At 39.3% G+C, this 15687-nt stretch overlaps 1 protein-coding gene across 7 annotated transcripts in view; it reads left to right on the plus strand.

The window, feature by feature from the left end:
* The window catches only part of Kiaa1109 (KIAA1109 ortholog), a 196753-nt gene extending 189397 nt beyond the window's left edge, over positions 1-7356 (plus strand). For 6 of the 7 annotated variants that reach the window (XM_029537784.1, XM_029537788.1, XM_029537787.1 and 3 more), the window contains 4 exons: positions 1248-1442; positions 1770-1904; positions 5194-5359; positions 6658-7353. In XM_029537784.1, coding sequence (XP_029393644.1) covers positions 1248-1442; positions 1770-1904; positions 5194-5359; positions 6658-6874 — 713 coding nt within the window. In that variant the 3' untranslated portion in view covers positions 6875-7353. Of the gene's footprint in view, positions 1-1247; positions 1443-1769; positions 1905-5193; positions 5360-6657 lie in introns of all 7 variants that reach the window. The other variant, XM_021195875.2, reaches the window with a different exon arrangement.
* The last annotated feature ends 8331 nt before the right edge of the window (positions 7357-15687 follow it).

Raw genomic sequence — 15687 nt, forward strand, 5'->3', positions numbered from 1 at the left:
TGGATATATGCCCAGGAGAGGTATTGCTGGATCCTCTGGTAGTACTATGTCCAATTTTCTGAGGAACTGCCAGACTGATTTCCAGAGTGGTTTTACAAGCTTGCAGTCCCACCAACAATGGAGGAGTGTTCCTCTTTCTCCACATAAAAATAGCCTTTATAAATGAAAAAGATTGCTTGTACCATGTGATTTTTAGATTAGCTTTCAGGAATAGGGCACACACTCTAGAGGGGTAAAAATATGTTACAAAGGAAAAAAAAAAAAAAGACTGTGGCCTATTTTGACTTTTATACATTTGGAATAGGGTTGTTGTTGAGTTTTTTGGTTTTGTTTTTGTTGGGGGTTTTTTTTTGTCTTTTTGTTTTTTAAGATTTTCTTTTTTAACTAGGATGTTCCAGGAAACTGTTTATGTATCCACAGCAATAATCCTCACAACAGTAGAGTAGTTATAATGTTCCAAACAATAGGACTTCCACATAATTTCAAGGGTCAAGATAATATTTAGTGTTCAATCTATATAGACCATTCAGTTTGATAAAAATCCAACTTAATAACAGTAAAGTACACATTTCTTCTTAAGAATATCATTATTTCCAACTTGTAAAGTGATTAGCATTTGATATAGTATCTTTAAAGCCACACTTTGTACAATTTGGCCAAATCTATTACTCTGAAGCCTCATTTATTTGCCTGTGTCTAAATATAGTTTATCTCTTTTAGAGGCATACTTTTTTTTGTTACTAGGCTCTAGTGACTGTAAATTATTTATTCCAGCTATCCCATATAAAAGACACAAAAGCCTGGCATTTACACTTACAAGCTGTAACCCTAGGGATTCTGAGTTATTCTAACTTACATCCCAGCCATACGCCCGCCCCTAGTTACTTACTGTTTGAGTCTCACCAGGGCTGTTTCTGCCCCATCAGTTTGTTCTCAGGATGCATTTCTCCTGGTCACATAACTCATGTTTCAGGCTCTGCCTTCCTCTCCCCTGCCCAGTCACTGACTCCAGCCTTTTATTCAACAATAGCTTTAAACTGGGAAGCAGGGTTTACACAACAAAGACTGGTGTATGTGATAATTCACCTATCTAGAGGCAACAAGATCTTGGGGTTCAGAATCTAAAATTTGTATACATAGCAACAGACGAACCCTCAACAAGTGATTATTCTCTACACATTGTTTAAATGCAGTGTGGTGACAGTGCCCTTTGGTTTAACATAACCCTTTCTGTTTTCTGTATGTAGAGCTTAACTTACTTCGTAATGTTGATGCTAATAACACGGAGAACAGTACTACCGTAAAGAATTCTAGTTTGCTGAGTGGGTTCCGGGGAGGTTCTAGCTACAACCATGAAACAGAGACCATCTTCGCATTACCAAGGATGCAACTAGAATTTAAATCTATTCATGTTCAAGAACCACAGGAGCCTTCATTACAAGGTATGTGGAAAAATATCCAATTTAATAAAACTGGTGATGTAAGTCAAATTGATGTTTTTACCAGATATACATAGACTGTGGTAAATTTATTTAGCTTATTTGTGCCTTTTTTGCCAAATATTGGGAAGAATAATTGGACTTTATTATAAGGAACAATGATACATTCTAGGAATGTTTTACTACATTCTCATTAGTCTGTAAATCATATGCACATAGCAGTTGCTCATTTCCCAAATCTTCACATTGATATTACAAGTGTATGCATTTACATGGAAGAGGCCTTTGCTTCATGGAATTTCTCACTGTAACATACTGTTATCGTTTCAGATGCCAGCTTGAAACCTAAGGTGGAATGCAGTGTGGTGACCGAGTTCACTGACCACATCTGTGTGACTATGGATGCCGAGCTCATCATGTTTCTCCATGATCTGGTGTCAGCATATCTCAAAGAAAAAGAAAAGGGTGGGTTGCATAGTTTTTCTTTCTTCTTTCAATTACATGAAAGACAAGTGTCAGTGGATTAACATGGAGAATGTTTTTATGGTCTGGGGATAGGATGAATGCCTTTTTCCTCTGTGGGCTGCAAATGTTATGAAGTAGCACTTCTAAAACTACATGACAGATTTCTGAGTTTCTGCTGGATGCATGACACTTTTTAAAATTTTTTTTTAACATTTACTTATTTAGTTTTTTTGGGTGATGGATTCATCATGACACACCTATACAGGTCAGAAGACAGCTTAAAGGAGTCCATTCTCTCCTTCCACTGTATTATCTCCAAAAGTTAAACTCAGGTCATCAGCCCTGGTGGCAAACACCTCTACCTGCTGAGCCGTCTGACTGGCCCACAATGGTACTCATTTTAATCATGAGGTGTTTCTTACTTTATAAAGAGATTTATTTATAGATAGGTAGGTAGGTAGATAGATAGATGGATGGATGGATGGATGGATGGATGGATGGATGGATGGATGGATGGATTGGAAAAGTGGCTCAGAAACAACATATAGCTACTGCTCCAGAGAATCAAACACTTTTCTTCTAGCTCCTGCTACACACACACACAAGCATACACAGAGAGCATACATGTACATATACACATCAATAAAAAAATTTTAGAAGTTTCTAAAAATATGAAAGTCTGAAGTTAAGCCTATAGGTAATTTTTGCAAGTTGGAAAAATGGGAGGAAATACTACAGATTTAAGTAAAATTACTGAAGAAAAACTACCTAATAAAGTTGCATTATTAGGTACATCATACAGTTGGAGAAACTAAATTTAATAAGGAGATAAATCTTTACAGAGAACATTTTTGTTTTATAAATAAATTACTTATACCTTAGTGGCCTGGTTTTGATTTCATGAGCTAGATAACACCAATTTCCTTTCTGGCACATTAAGTGTTGTTGTAACATACTAGTTACTACATACAGTGGCCCTTAATAACCTATTTGGAATTGGTTGAATGTATGATAGTACTCCATAGCTATTGATGAAGTTAGGTAATTTGAAATGGTAAGGAATGTCCTTTCAAACATGGTGATTTATTTCATTCAGAATTTATTGTACAACTACTGTGTGTATGAAATATAAAGTTGCAGTGGGTTAAATATCAAATGTGTTTGTTTTCCCCTGTGCTGGGATCTAGGGCCTCATGCATGCTAGCAGACACTCAACCGATAAGCGTTTTTTACCTTTTGTTGTTTCTGGTAGTGGTGGTGGTACTGAGGCAGGCTTTCCTTATGACCTTGAGCTCACTCTGCATTTTAGGCAGGCCTTGAACTTTTGATCCTCCTGCCTCATCTTCCCATATAGGTTTGGAATAGCAGGGCTACTTTGCCAGGCCCAACTCTACATGTGGTTCTCAGTAAATATAACTTGGAAAAATATAACTTGTTCAGGCCATTCTTTAGTATTATTTTGGGGTTTTGTTTTGTTTCTTTATGAAGAAAAAAAAATGTTAAATTTACTTTGCAGATACCGTAAAACTAACAAATTATCAAAACAACCATTTTTGAAAGAGTAAAAAGTTAACAAGTTAATACAGATTGAACTGGACTTCCATTAATTACTCTTCATCAGAAATATGCCAAAAGTTGGACAAGAGTAAAATCTATAGTGATGGTGGGAAGAGTAAGATCAAGCTGCCACACATCTCACGCCTTGCCCTACACCGCATTGTCGGTCGAGCCCACCTCTCCTGTCCTAGCACTGAAGTGCAGCAGTCACTAGTTACCTTGATGCTCATGCTGTGTTCAGTATCTATACAAAATTATACAAACCAAGTTTTGTACAAACCAACATTCAAACTTCATTTTCAGTCTGCCAGTATGTGAGGGCCTATATTTATGTCTCTCAAATATATTATGAAACCTTTGACATTTTGTGAAATAGTATAGTGGTTTCAGTTCGCCTCAAATTAGTCTCTCTCTGAAGCAGAGTCTTTCAATTTAAACTAATTTAGCAAGGTGTGGTTGGCATAGGCTTATAATCCCAGTGATTCGAGAGGATTGCAAATTCAAGGCCAACCCAGCCCATTTAGTGAACATTTTTCTTAGGAAAAAACTTAAAGGAATTAGGGATATGTATCTTAGTGTACTTGTGTAGCATCTGGTAGGCCTAGACTCAGTCCCCAGGAATGCATAAACAGTTGTAAGACATTTGAATGAGAAAAGACAAAATGTTGTCTGTAAAGATTTCATTGTAAAGATAGTATATAATAGCCACTTAAGTATAGCTCATTATTACAAATTTAAGCCAAAATAAACATAAGCGTCTCGAGAAAGTTTACACCATTATGTAAGACTAGACAGAAATCAACAATTTCTAGAACATGGAGATATATTACAGCAGTGTAACTACTACCACTAATAGAAGCCAGTAAGCAGCAGAACTTGTAGGCATCTATGTTCTGGCTGTGGTACTGCCTAGCCTGTTACCAATCAAGTTACAATAAAAGCTGCATAGCGAACATCATATTCAGTTGTTTTAAGTCCACTTTGTGTTCTGAAGTTTGTACTTCAAGAGAAATGTTGTGTTTATTCAATTAGATCAATAAAAGTCTATGTGTGTCTCAGATTTGATCATACATGTGTGTATTTATGGTAGCCAACTTTAAAGAGACTTTTCTTAAGCACCATAAGGAAAGGATTGTACACAAAATGTTTCTTATTGACACTGTTTATGTAACTATACAACTATTAACATATAAAAAAGCACTGATTACACACTTATTTGAATTTGGTATATAAGTAACAGTACAACTAAACTTTTAAAAGTCATCAAGCTACAGCTTTTTTCTATATTGAAGTTTAGACTCAAAGTTCAAGGTTTCCCACAGCTAAGAAAGTATTTTACCAGGGAGTTAATAACCCCTGGCCTTCCTTTAAATTTTTATTTTGAGACACAATCTCACCAAATTTTAATCTAGCTTGAAGTAGGCAGTCTCCTCATTCTCCTTCCCAGCTGGGCTTACAGATGTGACCAGCATAGTCAACTACTAGTCATCGTTGAGGAAATCCACCTCTGTTGACTACAGTGCACTACACTTGCTAACACAAATGTGATCTCTACATTCTTTACCACAGTGACAACCTCACTGTTCTCAGAAATACTAAGAATTGATATTTTCCCTTGGCTTATTTTAAGATATCTTTTAACAGGTGTAATTAAATGAAACTTGGCATGGTAATAGAGCTAGTAGTGGTTCTTAAGATCTGGCTTTACATATATTTGTTATTATTATTATAGCCATTTTTCCGCCTCGGATTTTATCCACTCGACCAGGACAAAAATGTCCACTTATTATACACGATGATAATTCCTCTGACAGAGACAGAGAAGATAGCATCACTTACACCACTGTGGACTGGCGAGACTTTATGTGCAACACATGGCATCTGGAGCCTACTCTTAGGTAAGAATTTGGTGTGCACACCTCAGCATGTCCAAGGCTACTAAAATGGTTGCTTTTCCAACTGGTGTGACCAAATGCTTGACAAGAAGCTGAAGGTGGGAGAGTATTGTGGCTCACAGTTTAAGAGGAAATACACTGTCCATCTTGATGGCACAATATGAGGCAGCTGTTCACAATGTATACTCAATCAGACCAAGAAAATGACAGTAAGTGTAGCCAGGCTCTAACACCTCAGAACCTGCCCCTAATGACCTACACTTCCTCCAGGAAAGCCTCACCTCCTAAAGATTGCACAGTCTCCACAATCGTCAACACTGCCATCAGCTGGAAGCCAAGTGTTCAGTGCAGCCCATGACATAGTGTATTTTCAAACTGCAGTACCCACTTCATCCCCTATAGACTTAAAGCCACCCCATAATGAGAAATGCCTTTATTCACTTTCAAGCGTTTTCATAGACCCAACCCTATTTAAAATTCCAAAGTCTCTTTTGGGACTTAAGGCCATTTCTTAACTGTGAACTTGCTATACAATCAAAGGACAAGTTAATATTTCCAATATACACTGGCACAGAATAAACCTTCCCCATTACATATGGAGGAATGGGGGCATGGCATGGGAAGATTGGGCCAAAGCAGTACTGAGACCAAACATTTCAGAAACAAGGCTCCAAAGGTGTTGAATGGCTCCAGTTTTCCATGCCTGCAGCTTTTCTCAGGAGACACCCCACTCTCCTGGCATCCCTCATTCTAGGCTTCCTTCACTACTTACTGCTTCGCTTTCACAGTTCCATGCAGTAAGCTCTTGGCCCTTCTTTGCAGACTTTGAGCCAACATATTCTTCAAATGCAGGTACAAATACAGTAAAAATCTTCTTTATCTTTCTCCAGCATATATACATATATATTCCTCCCCCCCCTTCCTCCCTCCTGCAATCTCCCCAGCCCTACCTCTATTCTCCCCAGTAATTGACTGTAGCTACTTTTATTTAACCAATAGCTTTAAATTGGGGAGTAAGGCTTACACAACAAAAGCCACTGTATGTGAGCACTCACTCATCTGGGAGCAACCAGATCATGGGGTTCAGAATTTAGCATTTGCATACATAACACCAGACCAGCCCCCAAGACTTATCAGCATACAAATTATTTTTAGGAACTACTACAATGAATACAAGGCTTTTAGACTCACGTATTCAAATATATCTGCTAAAGTGTTTTATCCAGAGTATATTTAAGGTAGTGCAGTAATATTCATGCATCATATACCTTGATAATGACCATTTCTAATTACCATTTTAGATTAATTTCTTGGACTGGAAGAAAGATTGATCCTGTAGGTGTTGATTATATTCTTCAAAAATTGGGCTTTCACCATGCCAGGACTACTATTCCCAAATGGCTTCAGAGAGGAGTGATGGACCCACTGGACAAAGTACTGTCCGTTCTCATCAAAAAACTCGGAACTGCCCTGCAGGATGAGAAGGAGAAGAAAGGAAAGGACAAAGAAGAACACTAGAAGTGCACTTCCATCTGTGAAACATTGGACTCTCTGTTAAGTTCTATTACACTGCAATTTTTTTCAGCAAAATTTAAATGGTACTTTAAAATAATTCTAATTTTGTGGCCATTATTGAAAGTTTGTAAGTTAATCTGTTTATTCTAGCTCTACCATTCTGTATACAGTAAAGTATTGCATGAAAATGTAAATTTTGTAGAAAAACTAAATTGAAAGATATACATCTGCTCATTAAAGTTTATGATTGTTTTATGTGCAATATGGTTGCTGCATTTAAAGTGTTACAGAGTAACTGTGAATTTTTTTTCTTCTTGGCCATAACTGTTAGAAAAAAATCTTGTTGATAATGTGATTGGGGGTCTTTTTTTATGTAGACTTGTATAAAGATCTATTTGTATATAGTTTGAGCAATTGTGATGATTGTATACCACAAAAATATTGTTTGTAACTATTGTAATAAAGTCACAATACTGGCTTCAGTCCATAGTTGTTTCATATCTTTGTCTCATTTGCTAGTTTGTTAGTATGTAAATGCTCATTCTGTTTCACAGTTAACCATGTGTTTTAAAATATGGTGCTTGTAAAATTTTGAATGCATAAAAATACTTAATAAAAATAGTTCCAGGGAAAAGGTCCCCAGAGGTTTCAGAGCCATTAGGCGTTGTTCTTTTCCGTGGTGAGTACACAGAGGCTCATTTTTATCATTACACTGCATTTAATCCTTCTATATATGTATGTAACACTTGATGGTTATAAAGTCATAAGATATAAATGTTACATACACACACACATACACACACACATATATATATGTATATATATATATATATATACATATATATACACACACACATGTATGTATATGTGTGAAAACCTGTCATGTAGGCATACTAAAAAGAGTTGCTTTATCTAAAATGATACTCCAGTTCTCAATGTGCATGAATAAATAAATATTCAGAAGTATATTGTTGATAGGTTGAAAATTTGACTAAGCCAGGACAGTCTTAAAAAGTAGACATGTAGCAAAACTGAAGAAACCAGAGCTAGAAAACACCTCAAGGAAACTTGTAGACCTTTGCATAGAGACGAATATTAAATAATAGAACAAAGCTCTAGAATAATTACATGCTCTGTTACAGAGCTATGTCCAGTATACAGTGATAATAGGGGAGCTAATTGCTGACATCAGACATCAATTCTGAATCTTGCCAGACCATCTCCTTGAGTAACCAATTGCATAGAAATGGAGATCCTCTGAGGTGACACTTGTGCTCTCAGTTTGGCTATTTGACCTTTGAACAGATAGGCCTCAGGGAATTGGAATTTCTCCAGAAAATCTCATGTTGGGAGAAACCAGCCAGAAAGGAAACTTTTGTCCTGGGAAGAGATTTCAACTTGACAGACTACCTTGCAGGAGAGTAAAGTCAAAACGATGATGAGTCTAGGACTGTTTAGATGCGCTTAACTCTATCCCTCTACCCAACACTTTAACCTCACTTCAGGACCTACAAGGTGCACTTGGAGGAGTCATTAGGTCTTTGTCTCTGTTCCCTCAGTGGCTACATTGAATACAAATATCCTTTTCTTGATTTAGATCTTTGCATTGACTTATCAAGGACAAAATAGTCAAGCCGGGCTTGTTGGGGCATAGGCCCTGAGTCTAGTAACAGTCTGTCACATGTCAAACTCTGAATCCTCTGCAGCTCACTCAGGTCCCAGAGGTGTCCCGAAAATTCACTTCTTTATTCAAGCATACCACAGAAGCAAGTTGTGTGTCTATTTTGGTTATAGAGGCTAAGATAAACTTAAATAGAGGGCAAGAGTTATGCCTGCTAGAAGCCATCAAGTACATCTTGACATTACTATTACAGACTGTGACTTAGGTAATAAAGTGAAGAAATTCCAGGCTGTAATAGACCCATTGGTTGAAATATTCTACTTAACACTCTTAAATCTGTTAACATTCTCCGCTTTTCTGATTTTTTTTTCTATAACACAACATCCCATGGACTGGCAGACTCTCCTGTATATTGAGCTTCTACCAGCTGGTCAGATACCTGCAAGTTTTCCTTAGTTGAGGGCCACAGATATATAAGCCTGTCAGTCAACCCACCTTTTAGGTGGGTTGACTTATATATATATTTGGGCAGCCTAGCCCCCTTGCAAATTTGGAAACTCAAACCCTGGCATATCCTGTGTTTGGACAGTTGACATATGTCAACACCTACCCCAGGATCATCTACCATTTTACCTCTAATTTCATCATGAGCTGTCTCTAGTATTGCAGGAATCTGAGTATCCCATTGTTGTAAAAGATCCCTTCTCCATAAGTTTATGGGTATATCAGCCTCATAAGGTCTTAACTTCCCTGTTTGGCCTTCAGGTCCCATACATTTAACCCATAGTACACTTTGTTTTATTTGAGATCATTTTCCAATTCCTGTACACTTTGTATAAACATTCTGAAGTGGCCATCCATCCTGAATTCCAAGATTTGGGGAAAATGATAGTTACATCAGCTCCTGTATCCACCAAACCTATTTTACCACCATTTACTTGCAATTTTAATTTTGGTATCTAATCATTAACCTTCATTTGCCATAACACACATTTTCCAGTACTTCCAACCCCTTCTGTTCTTCCTACTGGAGCAGATTTGCCTTTAATGTAAGGAAACAATAGTTGAGCAATCCTATCTCCTGCATTACAGCAAGAAGTGTTTCCTTCTCTGGAGGAAAGTACCATAATTCTTACTATTAACACAATGGGCATTTTTAAACCTGGCTTGGTAAGTACCATATTTCTCAAATTTAAAACACCAGACAATTTGAGATCTGAGGCTTTAAGCAGCTTGGTCACAGTTTCATTGTAAATGGCTGAATTTACAGTTAAGGCACTGGGCATTTTGATATCAGGGGCCATTGGCAGTGATACTGGCATGATGGTCATGAAAGCCAATATCAGTTATGTCCCTTATTCACTCATCCATCGGCAATGCCCACACCTTTAAAGGTCTAATAACTCATTTACATTTGGTGTTCACATTCTCAAATGCCAAGGTCTCTATCAACACCTGTCTCACATCAGGGTCTACTACAGCTTAATCTTTGCTTACCAAAGTTTTAATAAATGAGGCTTAATAAACAATCTTAATAAATGAGGTAACCTTTTCTCAGGTCCTCACCTTGTCCCAAGCTCTTAAAGCATATTGCTCCATAATAGCATCATAAATTCGAATCTGTTCTATTAAGTCAGTGTTCTTCACAACTATCTTTAACAATATTCATTCCCCTTGCTCTATTTCATTTGTGAGGGTCTGTAATTCACCAAAGAATGATACCCCAGACTCACATTGTATGCAAAAGCAAAGAGCGTTTTATTCTGCAGAAGTCCATCATGCTGGGGTCTACCATCTACGAAGACAGAGGCACCAAAGTGAGCTTGCTGACCCAATTTAAAGCACATTAAAGGAATTCGAGGAAGGGGATAGGCTCTAGCTCTAGGGACATTCCAGAACCATTGCTGGGGAGTGGGGGGCTGGAAACTGTCCCTGGGGAAGTCTGAAGACTTGCTGACCATTGCCCTTGCCTCTGGCCAAGAGGTGGGACAGCTTCTGATGGCAGAACAGTTTCTGACTGGCTGCCTGAGGCCTGAGTTTTTTTTCTTTTTCAGTAACTGACTTGCCCAATTCTTGGAAACAGAGATTTAGGCCTAGTTTTCTGAACTGCCAATTTGAAGCCTGTCGTGGAGTCAGGCTGTTTCACATTGTTCCATTTTTGAGTCTTTCTTCCTCCATCTCTTTAACCATTATAACTGCTGTCTGGCCTCTAGCACAGCTCTTACCAAAGTCTTGGGGAATAAGTCTATCCCAGTTACTTAATATTTGTTTTACATAAGGGGAATGCATTATATAGACACCACATTATCTCATCAAAGTCATAATCAGCACCATTCGCAAGCACGTGCTGTACAATTGATGTTGCCATTGTTGTCCCTCTTCTCTGTCAGTGCAGTTGGCTCAATATTAACTCTTTCTCTCAAAATGGACTGTTTTTCTTTACCCCTGTAGCCATGCACAGCCTCCCTCTCTTCCCAGCCTCACACCCTGCTTCCTGCCCCACCCAGGGTCTGCAGGCTCTTGAAACTGAAAGTCTGTGGCACCCGGTGGGGCTGAGATCTGCTTTCTGGCCTGGTTTACTTCTCTCTTTCATTCCTTGGGAAGCTCCCATTCTCTTGCCCAGTCACCAGGCCACTCAGAAACCTTTTATTTCTACCTTTCCCAGGGATACTCCCTTCCAAGCACTTCCACCTCTCCCTGCAAGTTTTCCAGTTGCATCTCAAAGCCCCTCATTTCCACTCATAATTCCTCCAGGTGCTCAACCATTCTCCCAAATGTTTTTGAGACCGAATATAGAACGAGGAAAAAGAAAAAAAGAAAAGAAACGAAAATCCCCTCTGGGAGCAGAGCAGGAGAGAGGCCTGTGGCAGTAGCCACAATAAAATGTTTGCTGATGTCTTAAAACAGAATATCCAACCCCTCTTGACTTGTGGTCTCCTCTACCCTATTGGAAATCAAGTTTCAAATTCTGCCTAGCCTCACCTCTGGGTACCACTTGTAACTCTACTTTTGGCTACTTTCTTAGGATCTTTTCCCTATTGCCCTTGTTCACCCTAATCCCTTCGAACCCTCTAACACTAGGTAGGAGAAAAAGAAGGTTGGAGGGAAAAGGGGGTGTCATGGTTTGTATATGCTTGGCCCAGGGAGTGGCATTATTTGGAGGGGTGGCCTTGTTGGGTACGTGTGTCACTGTGGGTGTGGGCTTTAAGACTCTCATCCTAGCTGCCTAGAAGTCAGTCTTCCACTAGCAGCCTTCAGATGAAGACACAGAACTCTCAGCTTCTCCTACACCATATCTGCCTGGATTCTGCCATATTCCTGCCTTCATAATGGACTGAGCCTCTGAACCAGTAAGCCAGTCCCAATTAAATGTTGTCCTTATAAGAGTTGCCTTGATCATGGTATCTGTTCACAGCAGTAAAACCCTAACTAAGGCATCAATCTCCTTAGATTACTTCCTGCTGATTAGAGGTGTGAAGTTCCTTGAGGCAAGTACAATCCTTGTCACCGAGATTTCTCCAACTAGAAACCCGCAATCCAGCAAACTGCAACCAGAACAGCAGCAGCTGCCACAGCCTCTCTGGACCTTTATACCCTCTTAGAGTCCCCATAATTCCAAACTTAAACTATCTCCAGCTGGTCCAATCACACTCCTGCCAGAGCATGAGACAAATCATAGTTAGCTGCTATGGACAATCTGAAGCAGCCCCATATCTCACACCTGGGATTAAAACAAAACACATTCACATAACATTTCTGTTTAAAGAAACCAAAGTTCTCACTACACAGAGACTCAACTCCATGCTGTCACCTGCTGCCTAAAGTGTTTCCTCAACCTTTAGGGATCTAAATCCAGACAAAAACAGATTCTTGACCACACTGTTAGTAGTCTTGGAAGCCATTGAGAATAGTTATCAGGGATCTGTATTGAACCATTAAGGGACAGTTATTTCCTCCTGATCAAAAGAATGGAATCTACGTCTTTCTCTAGGTGGAGACATGGCATTCTAGTCTGTTCCAACGATCAGAATATTACATACTACTGTCTCCTCCCAAGACCTTAACCTGTAGATATAGAGAGCTATGGGTAATTAATGACTGCTGAGCAGTCTGTTCCAAAGATGAGCCCCTTAATGAGTGATCAATCCTAAGTCATCAACTCTAAACATATACATGTGCAACACTTCATGCACATGTACATGAGCAAGGCCAAATGAACTCAGCAGGTTGGATTTATAAATTTGTATGTATATATGTGTGACTAATAAAAGGCATGAATTTTAAAAGGAGAGACACGGGAAGAGTCGGAGAACAGGAGAAGTGGCATATTCTGTAAATACATATGAAATTCTCAGAAACTATTTTTAAAGTTTCTTCAGCTATACTTACCACTTCTCCAAAATGACTACCTCTGAATCCTGATTCACCTGAATTTCGGGGAGAAGATGGGAGCGGTAATTAATGAGATAACACACTTCACCTCCCCAGAAACTGCTACTATACAGTTGTTTCCAGAGATGCCTCTATGTAACTCTACTAATCCTGACTGTTTTCAGGGTTACTCAGGAAGTATAAGTGTTGGCTATCTGTGCAAGCTCAAGCAGCATGAAAAGGCTTCACTGCTGTGGACTCCCTTTGTAAAGTTTGTATATAGTGTCAAATTTGAAAATCCCCAAGGCAGGAAAGTGGCCAGGTCCAGGTCTGAGGAGCTCCTCAGTAACTGTCACAAAGGTCATCTCCACCTTCTGAATAGGACCCTTCCCAGATTATGCTAATTCTAGGTGATAATTCTGAATAAAACCTCACTAATCCCTGAACAAGAAACCCCACAATCCCTTAGCTCCCCAAGCTCAGGACTTAAAATCCCACCAATTCTCACTCTGGAAATCTCTGTCCTGAAATGCTTCTCCTTGCCTCAAGAAATCCTATATAAGCTCTGACATCTGTTAATTTACTGCTGTCATCTCCTAGGAGAAGAGGCAGCCATGCCTGGATTTTTTTCTTCACACGCTATCTCTTTTATGAGATTTACTGCCTGGTGTGACTCTCTCATGGGAAGAAGCCAAGACATAATGAAGTAAAGAAAGGAAGAAGCAAAGAAGTGGAGCTGGGCTGAGGCGACCCAGCTCCATTGCTCTATTGGGGATACCCTCCCCTGGGAGTGACAATGCTGAAAACTAAAAGCTGCAAAGTGGAATTGCTACAGTGTAGCACTCCAGCTCAGCCAAGGATATTCTCCCTCCCGGCTGCTACACCTCTGTTGAGGAGGCATCCTCAGAGCTGTGTGGATCTTAAGCTCCCATATCTCAGGATACCCTTCCACTGGGGCACTTCCCCACCTCAGAGCTGTGTGGCTCATAGGCTCCCAAGTCCCAGAAGACCTTTCCATCCAAGCTGGAAGGAACACTAACAGTCAACTTCATTTTTCTTTTTTCTTTTTCTTTTAAATATTGACTAGCATGTTTTCTTAGATATGCTCGGCTTTCTCACTCTTTCCTAAAGCTAACAGTGCTCTCCCCTTTCTGGAATATTGCATAGCTGCTATTGGTCATGTATCTGCTTGCTAACCTCCATTCCCTACTGAATTCCTAAAATTATAAAATTGTCCCTAAATTTCCTTCTGAGTCCATTAAAAAATTTTAAATTAACAAAGAACCCATGAAAGGGAGCCACAGTCTTTCTAATAACATCTACAGTCCAACATAGGACTTGTCCAAATTTTCCTGTAACATGGCAACCCAGATGGAATTTTAAAGCTCTGAGGATAGAATAGGTGAGTGTATTCTAAAATTCTGAACTCACACTTCTTTCACCACCGCTATTCTCTCAATTCTGAGAAAACCTCGGGTCATTGTGTTTAGGGGATGAAGTGAGAGCAAGGCATCTTGGCTAGGTTAGCCTGCAAGTCCTTGGTCAACAGTGTTACAGGGCAAGGCAGTGAGGAGTTCTTTCATCTTGTATCTTGCTGATATCAATTTAGGTTTATCTAAAATTTTACCTTGATGGAGAATCCTGTGGAAAATTACCCAGCTCTAGTCTAGGAACCCAAGATCAAAATGCCCAAGCTAGCATTAGCTTCTGTTAAACTGCTTGCTTGCTTAAAATCTCTCCTTACAGATGCCAAACAAGATATCAGGATGTGGGGGTTGCCTTTAAAAATCCCTTATCCTAAATACTTGGGACTGCACTTGGGTCCTGAATACCTGAGTGTAGTCCCAGCCAGCTGGAATAAAGATTTACAATTGTCTATAAATATGTCTGAGTGGTTGTCTCTGGTGGACTCCTTGTAACACCAACAATTAGACCTTAAATCAGATGATTTGTAAGTAGTTGATAATCAAGTTGGTGTCTTAGGGTTTTAACACTGTGAACAGACACCATGACCAAGGCAAACTTATAAGGACAACATTTAATTAGGCATACCTTACAGATTCAGAGGTTCAGTCCATTATCATCAAGGTGGGAGCATGGCAACATCCAGGCAAGCATGGTGCAGGAGGATCTGGGAGTTCTACCTCTTCATAAGAAGGCTGCTAGCAGAATACTGACTTCTAGGTAGCTAAAATGAGGGTCTCAGAGCCAACACCCACAGTGATTCACCTACTCCAACAGGGCCACACCTCCTAATTGTGCCACTCCCTGAGCAGAGCATATACAAAGCATCACAGCGGGTAAATGTACACACAAGGCTGTTGAAGCTTTAAATTGGGTTTAACTGTTTCTAACAGTTAAATGCCCACTAACACAAAGTCAAAGAATGGTCTCAGCTCACACAAGGAATATTGATCCAAATGAGATAGTGACTGCGAAATATGCTGATTAGGTTTTCAGGTTGTTTCCACCTACAAGTATAAATGTCGCTGTTTTTTCCCTCAAAGGAAGGGATGAGATGAGAGCCATAACCAGGCTTTACAAATAGCTTGGGCTGAGTCCAGAACATTTCCTTCTCTGTTCTAACTATCCCTAGGCCTAGGCCTGGAAGCTTCTAGCCTCCATACAATCTAATCTTCTGCAAGCCCTGAAGGCTTCAGCTTACAGCCTAGAATGTTTCAGCCTTTGAAACTTACTGCTAAATAAACTCACTCTCTCTAGATCTTAGTTTTAATAAATGTGTCATGGTTATACAAAGTAACACAAGGGGAAACAGAGGGACTTTACCATCATTATTTTTCTGTAAATTATATATTTTAAATTC

The sequence above is a fragment of the Mus pahari genome, chromosome 4 (genome assembly GCF_900095145.1).
Source record: "Mus pahari chromosome 4, PAHARI_EIJ_v1.1, whole genome shotgun sequence".
Taxonomy (NCBI): Eukaryota; Metazoa; Chordata; class Mammalia; order Rodentia; family Muridae; genus Mus; species Mus pahari.